The 8141-nt window shown below is 40.7% G+C and overlaps 2 protein-coding genes across 2 annotated transcripts; one reads left to right on the top strand and one right to left on the bottom strand.

The window, feature by feature from the left end:
* Nucleotides 1–808: 808 nt before the first annotated feature.
* LOC138045091 (XK-related protein 8-like) lies at nucleotides 809–2834 on the top strand. Its single transcript, XM_068891481.1, has one exon. The coding sequence runs from the start codon at nucleotides 894–896 to the stop codon at nucleotides 2061–2063; it is 1170 nt and encodes a 389-aa protein (XP_068747582.1). The 5' UTR covers nucleotides 809–893; the 3' UTR covers nucleotides 2064–2834.
* Nucleotides 2835–6029: 3195 nt separating this feature from the next.
* LOC138045001 (polycystin-2-like) lies at nucleotides 6030–7070 on the bottom strand. Its single transcript, XM_068891360.1, has one exon. It carries the CDS (start codon nucleotides 7068–7070, stop codon nucleotides 6030–6032), a length of 1041 nt encoding a protein of 346 aa, XP_068747461.1.
* Nucleotides 7071–8141: the final 1071 nt, after the last annotated feature.

The raw sequence follows: 8141 nt of genomic DNA on the forward strand, positions 1-8141 counted from the left end.
GGATGAGCTTGGTTGGGAAAGACTTGAAATTTCTAGGTCAAAACAACTTGCTCTGTGCATGTACAAGGGGCATAATAATCTTTCCCCATCACACCTGAGGCGAATCCTTACCAACACAGCAAATGTTCATGCCTATAACCTTAGAAACTCAGAAAGTTACTTTCACATCCCTAGACCTAGAACAGAGATTGGAAAAGGGAGCTTACAGTATCGAGGATCTGATCTGTGGAATAGAATTTCCCCAGTTTTAAGAACTTAACACACCCTGAGAGACTTCAAGACCTCACTCAGAGGGAAAGATTGTTATTTTTAAACCTTTTAACAGTTAAAATCCGAAGTTATGTTTATGTAAGAAACAAATTAATGTGATTAAGTCTGTATTTTATATTATTATGTATATTTTTCCTATTTACTAAGTGCATGAAACTAGGTTTGTAAGGGAAAATAACACAGATGCATGACTTTTATTGTAGAATATTAATTCAATGTCGTAGATTGTAGTTAGTTAAACACGATTCCGTGTAAGGAAAAATAACATAGATATCTTTTATAGCTTTATTGTAGAATATTAATTAAATGTCGTAGATTGTACTTAGTTAGACACGATTCCTAGGAAGATCACTTTTATTGTGATAAGATATGTACAAATAAAGTTGATGATGATGAATATCAGTGAGGGAATCGTACGCAGATGTTCTCCCTGGAGAGTAGATGACGGAAGAGTGGGGCAATATTAAATCATGCCCTTATGTATACTTGCGTGATCTTTAGATTACACGAGAGGAGAACGTGCTTCTGATGTCATGTGATGTATTTTGGTAAGATATATTCAAAGGTAAACATTGTAATCGTCATTGCCAGACAGGCAAGAGTCCCATTCCCAAAATTGTGACATGGAAGAAGCTGAGATTTATTTGAAGTGGTATCATACATTTCTGTTTTTCTTTCAAACTTTCCTGGCCGTTGCGGACACTACAACTGATATACTCACTTCACTAGAATACAGAAATCAAGATCACCCGGATCACGAGACATGGTTTGCTGTAAGCCTTGGTGTAACCTTAGTTACCTTAACAGTGCTTTGCGTTTGGTCTGCGATCGCGAGCACTCTTCGCACGCTTACAAAACAAGATGATGCCGAAGCAGAAGCCGAGAATCCAGATGTCATATTCCGCAATCCTCTCGTCAACGTCCTCTTCAGCTGTTTTTGGCTCGGACCACCACTTCACAGCTTTCAGATGTTTCTTGTCTGCGCGGCTCGCTTCACGGAATCATGGAAGTCTGACCGCGGCGTTCCAATCGAAAAGGGACGTCTCTATTACCTGTACATTCACACGCTTAGTTTAAAAATGGTGGAGGGACTGCTAGAATCTGCCCCGCAGCTTATTATTCAGTTGTATGTTATGCTGATGCAGAGTACACAAATTGAAATCACACAATACGTATCTGCTCCCATTTCTTTTATCACGCTTACTTGGATGATCACGAGCATGGAGGTATTCCGTGAGTTCGCAAACAGTAACCTAAGGCTTCATCACAATCTGATCATCTTCATCAGCAACGCTGGAATAATTGCAGCTCGTACTGTTGCAGTTGTTGCCTTCACACTCGTCTTCCCATGGTGGCTTGCTCTGGTGTTTGGGCTACATTGTTTCCTTATAAACGCTTGTGGTTACATGTTGTGGCGCTCCGAGAGAAAACAAGACATGCTTATATTTATTTTCGCCTATTCGCCGCTCTATCTTTTCATATACAGTTCGCATTATTTAAGTAAGCTTCGAGGTAACGCTCGGTTTGGTTTTCAGCTTCAAGCAGGGGTATCAATTGCTTGGCATTTGCTTTTCACAGCCGAAAACATGTTGATGATTTTCTTATATTACAAAACAGATCAGGTTGGAAAGTTGGACAATACTGTTGCTCTCATTACAGTTCTGGTCGGCAATATCGGAGGGATGCTTTTAAAGTCAATAATGTGGCATTGTTGTCTTGAGAAAGAACCAATGGACACGGACAGACAGAGGGCCATCACCATACGAGTACTCAACCGCAAGAACCGTGCTTAATTAATAAACTCCTCGAACATGTTAACGAAGCCACCCATTGGTTATTGGCTGAGTTTGCCCTAACACAAGCCATTAAAGAAGGCTTGATAACACTCAAGGAAAACAATATGTTTCGTTTTAAAAAATATGCTCCAATTTGCGAAGCGGGATTTAGGTCTTGTTTGTAAAACGCACTTATAAGTCTTTTGGTTGCTAGACACTCTGACGTTTTGACCTGTCAATGATGACGGTTGTATTGAATGGCGTCAAATATTTTAAGCATCCCCTGGCATAAATATCATATTCTAATCCGAGTGGAGTCGTGGTACATCTGTGTGTACTGTCACGAACACAGACTAGTATAAGCTTGTGACGTCATGTTATTTTAAGATTTCAAAAAGGATACCTTATGACATGAAATTTTCGCGACGCGTTAATTTCGCGATTTTACGATGCGCGTGATAATGGTAATAAACTCGTCCTTTGTTCTTTATTAGCTATTACTGATGTATTGTTATTCACTTAATTTTTGCGTCATGTTATGTTCGCGACACTTATTGTTCGCGTCACTTAAATTCGCGAAATGAAAGTGTCGCGAAAATTTCATGTATATAATAAGGTAATTTTTCATTATAGTTTTGTCAGTTGAGCTAGTTGCGCAATGCTGTGAGGTTATAGAGATTTAAACGAGAAAACGATTGTGTACATCGCTTCGAATATTATCACCAATAATTAGGGATTCATTGGTTTCTGTATTTCGCTTCATCGAGTTATTAAAGGATCATTTCTTCGGGTTAAATATTGGTCCGATTATCTTAGTGCAACGTGCACGACACGTACTTTAGAGTTGCTATAATATTCTGTGATCGAAAATGCCCTCACATCAGCCGAGTAGGAAACGTAGTCGAGAACGCGAAAAGCAATTAGAAAATATTTTTTGAAGTTATCTTAAGACACGATATTTCAGCAATTGAGTCAGCTTTCTTTAAAGGGTTTAAATGTGCTTTTTCTTCTGAAGCACATTCGACCGTCGTTTCAAGTAGGGTCAAGTAGAGCTATTTAACATCTTGTATTTGTTACATGATCTCTTTAGCCTTTTTGGGTAGTTTTCATTTATTGACTTTTCAATGGAATCCTCTCTTTCCCCCGTGCGATAACTTCTGTTCTGTCGTGCGTGGGGTGCATGCCGACATTTTTTACATGGTTCGCGAGAATCTGGAATCCAGTATCAATGGAAAACACCCAAAGTGAAGTGCAGCTAGCTGGTGCGCATGTGCTTTTGCTCAAATGTGATAGTGCACACAATCTCGACCCCAGGGCTCTTCTCTTGACTGAGGGAGAGAAGATCTCTCGGGAACCCTCTAGCAAAGTGTCTTCTCATTGGTTTTCGTGAAGAACAATAAAAAGCGTCTCTAATTGGTGCATTCATGTTAGCACGAGGACTAAGCAGGCGCCGTAGACTTCAAATAGCCAATTTTTGGCTATGAGAACCCTACTGCGCATGATCTCCTATATAGAGTTTCCCAGAGCCTTGGGTCGATCCGAGGCTCTGGTGACGAGAATGATAGCGTACAGTGCCAGGCAAGTATAGCTTCACTCCTACTTTTGTTGACTTAAAAATTATGCCATGAATGCGTCAGGCTTTAATATAAGTAAGTTAACGTTACAGTTCAAAATGTAGTTATGGTGGAACGGAGAGAGACGAATTGATTTTTGTTAAATCTCTTAAAGTACTTCTATGATCAAGAAAGTTCTTTAGATTATAAGCATGTTGTTGCTTAACACCCGACTGGAAAAAATTTGACCTTTGATTTTTATCCAAAGGCTGTTTACTTTGAGTTCAAGTTTTGGATTCCACGGTTCGCCATTACTTAGTACGTTAAAAACTGACCTTTTGGACTTCAGAAGGTTGGATCTAGCCAAGTGTCGTCATTTACTCACTAGCTTAAAATTAGCCTGCGTAGCAAGCGTTCCTTTTCGACAAAAAGAGCTTCGAAACGATTTTCCGCAAACTGGCCGCGCGGAAGTTGGGGCAAGAGACTGAGTCTCTTGCCCCAACTTTCGAGCGGCCAGTTTGCAGAAAATCGGTTCGAAGCTCTTCTGTCGAACAGGAACGCTTGCTACGCAGGCTAGCTTAAAATCGCAGGGTGTACATGCAGCTTATTATACATGCGAAGCACGAGTTTAAAATTCGGAAGGTTGAAACTGCCGTGGTGCATATTAAGGACGGTGCCTACTAATTCACTGAAGCTTAATTATCTCTGAAAAATGCAGGGTTACCCCCAATTTTCTTTTTGGATACCAAGAGTACTTACCAAGATATACTTTCTCTGCATAGTTTTAAACCGCTCAAAAATACCCCTGAATTAGTAAACATCACCGATAGGAAACCCGAGTATCTCGAGATGCGCAGAACGTATGCGCACTAACAATTGCAGGCATTGCATTCGTCTTTGACGTCATTTTCTCCTCGATCCAGCTCTTTCAAGAATTCAGTTAGTAATGGCGGACCTTTAAATAGGAAGATTCCAGTTAAAATAAACAGGTGTCTTTTTGAAATCAAGGCTTCAAACTTGGGTCACTTAGTTCTCAGTTCTCAGTTAACATAGGTTTGAAATCCAAAGAAAAAAAAAGAATTGATTTTTTGCGTTACAAAATAAGATAATCGCAGGGGAACTGCTTCTTTTGTATCCTTTTCCTTCTTGTCAGCAAGAGAGAAAGAGAAAGAAACAGTTCCCCAGGGAACTATCACTGGGTCGGTAGTGAGAAATTATAGAATGAACTTTAAAAAGTTAGAGAGAAACCACGAGGCTTAATAAGAGATTTCGAAAGTGATGTATTTCACAGGACGAAAATAACGATGGAGGGAAACCGTCAAAATTTTCAAATTACAAGGTTTCTTTTGTGACAAAGAGTATTTTTGTACTATTAATTTAGACGTATAATGCTGTCGCGATCGTTCAAATACCAGAAAGAAGTAATTTTATACACCTTATTCCAAAATGGCCGCCATTTTAGTATTCTTTTGTTTCCATGCAAATTGGCCCTTATGGCCTCGCTTTCAAACGTAAAATTCAAAAGAATATTTAACCTTGAACGAGGCCAAAAGGGCCAATTTGCATGGAAACAAAAGAATACTAAAATGGCGGCCATTTTGGAATAAGGTGTATGTGGCAACTAATGTCCAAAAATGTACGGAATTTGATGCACGCACAATATTGATATCCAACACGAAAAGTCCCTTTACGTCTAAGCATTTCCTAGCTATTTCTAACTGAAACAATAACGTTAGAGTAAATTCAGCAGTTAACGTTTATCCTTACTTGACAGCAGCATTTCGTGGACACTTTGTGACGCTAATTCCGAGACACGACTCATATTGATGTTGCGGAAAAGAGCAAGGGGACACTTCGTGACGCTAATTCAAAAATCACTTGCATTTTCTGGACATATCTGCATGCGCCGGTAAAATGATCAGCGTCTAATTAGAATAGGCGCTTTGTCATAAAAGATATCAGATAAAGTTTAGATAAATTCACGTCATCACCTACGGACTTTGATGAGCCACATAACTCAATTTTCTCTGGACCCCCTCCAACGAGGCAAAACTTGCCACTCTGTGTTTATACCTTGAAGAAGACACCTTTATACCCTGATGATAATGAAAGACCCCACAAGGAATTATTCTAAACATGCAACATGGGAACATTTATAGCGTTAATCTTGATGGCGGTCAACAATTATGTCCCCATCCCCCCTCCCCTTTCTTAACTCAGTTGTGCATTGATAAATAACATTCAGTTAATCTTTACATCTGATATCAGACTGTTCGAAGCAATGTTCCACAAGTCAATACTTGATGAATCAAGCCTCAGTTGAATTCAAAGGAACATAAGGGCCGTTTCCAAACGAGTCTCCCTCAAAGCTGAGGTTGATTACCCCTTCTTGGTCATCAGGATCATACCGCTCAGCTGCAGCGTACATATCCTATCTCAGTTCCTCCATCTGCTGTTCTTCCTTCAGCTCTGCATCCGCCACTGCATAGGCTGCTTCCCGGTTGACACCCCACCGCCGCTCTACAATATGATCAAGAAGCCTTTCCTCAGCCCATTCCTCGCAATAAAAGCCGCTCAGAGATGATTCAAGCCTGGTGAAGCGCTGTGCTACCAAATCCATTGCTTTAAACTTCCTCCTCGCCTTCATCTTCTGCTTTTTTTTCATGGCCACCAGATCCTTCTGCACTTCCTCCTCGATATTTTTCTTCTCGGCCGATTCATCATTGACCGAGATCTTATTCGGCTGCATGCCTGTGAGCTTTCTGAAACGTCTGATCAGAAAATCTACGATTTCGTACTCGTTTTCCTGTTCATCTGTGGACTCTTTGACTTCCGAGAACACGTCTAGCACGATGGTGAGGAACATGTTCATTAAGATGAACGTTCCAAACACCATGAAGGAAAAGAAAAACAAGGGACCTAGTACTGGAGCAACTTCAGTGAGGGCAAGAAAATCAAACGACCCAAGAAGAACTCCCATCACAGTTTCACAGGTAGAGACAAAGTTAAAGAAATTGGGTAAATCCTTGCCAAATACAGCAAAAGCAAACAGAGAATAAGCCAGAAAAAATACAATAAATACAACGGAAAATGCAGCCAATGGACCTGCATAGCCTCGCAGTGTTTGCGCAAGGATTGTGATACGACGATTAAAGCGAAGCAGCTTTATTCCTTTAATGGAAGAAGTGAACACCACTAAGGCGACCATGTACATGAATACTTCGTTCCAAGATGCCACACGGCCAAAACTGACAAACTTTCCAGGGTTGTTCTCCAGGCTTGAGATGGCTTGGCTGACCAGCAGCGTACGCGTGAAAAACATCCCGATGCAGGTCAAAACCAGCACGATCATGAAGAACTCGACATAATTCCAGAACTCCTTGAAGTAACCCTTACGGAGCCTGTAAAGCTGTTTCAGTTCTTGATAAATAAAGACGCCGAAGAAGAGCACAATGAAAAACTCACATGCCATGAGAAACGACTCGAAACCGCCACCGAAGGTGAACAGGCGAGCTATTTTTAGATCGGTGAAAAGAAATACACCATTTGTCGGAAGGAATAAACATAAGCTTAATATTCGCAACCGAAAACTTAAAATGATATTTTTAGTTTTCGGGTTTTATACCAAACAATAAAATAATAGTAAGTGACTCGAAAAGTGAGCATAGAAATCGAACTTTATCTTTTTTAGAACTCTTCAATTTAGTCAAGCTCATTTTGTTTGTTCAAATAAAGTCCATAGTCTAAAGGCCTGGCCAAACGCTCGCAACATTTCAACGCCAACGTCTTGCAACATTAGGGAGTTTTAGCAAAGACGACGGCTACGGCTACGGCAACGCCACAAAGCAAGAATATTATTGGTTGAAAAAGGAAAAATGCTCGTGCTGCACGTGCAACACGAATTTCCGTGCATTTCTCTGTCGTACTACACAAAACAACAACGTGAAATCACCAAATTTTAGGTTTTGATCACAACGTGAGCATATAACAATGAAACAGTCATTTTCTGTTTTGACTTTAAAACCGTTCGTACCCATCCAGTTCCAGGATAGTTCGCCTGTATTGTACAAGGTGAACAAGACGGATTAATCGCGAAATACTTGCGATAGCGCTCAGTTATATTTTGGACTAACGTTTTCGTTGCCGTAGCCGTCGTCTTTGCTAAAACTCCCTATTGTTGCATGTGTTGAACGGGGTGGTCAATGTACATGTGCCCCAGGCCCCTGACGCGCAAGAAGTGGACCTAACGCGCATGCCTTAACTTAGCGCAACACTGTTGCGTGAATGTGGCCAAACATGTACAACATCATGCAACACCCGCACGAAAAATTTGACCGTTTTCAAATTTGATCCAACATCATCCAACATGTTGCAACATATCGCAACCTATCGCAACAGGGTGGCCAAACGAATGCAACATGTTGTGCTCAACAATGTTGCAAGATGTTGCGTTAAAATGTTGCAAACGTTTGGCCAGGCATTCATACGGTTTCGTGCGTCGTATGCGAACTCCCATGTGCGCACAGACAAAACTTGTTACGTA

This window comes from Montipora capricornis, chromosome 4, assembly GCF_036669925.1.
Source record: "Montipora capricornis isolate CH-2021 chromosome 4, ASM3666992v2, whole genome shotgun sequence".
NCBI classification, from domain to species: domain Eukaryota; kingdom Metazoa; phylum Cnidaria; class Anthozoa; order Scleractinia; family Acroporidae; genus Montipora; species Montipora capricornis.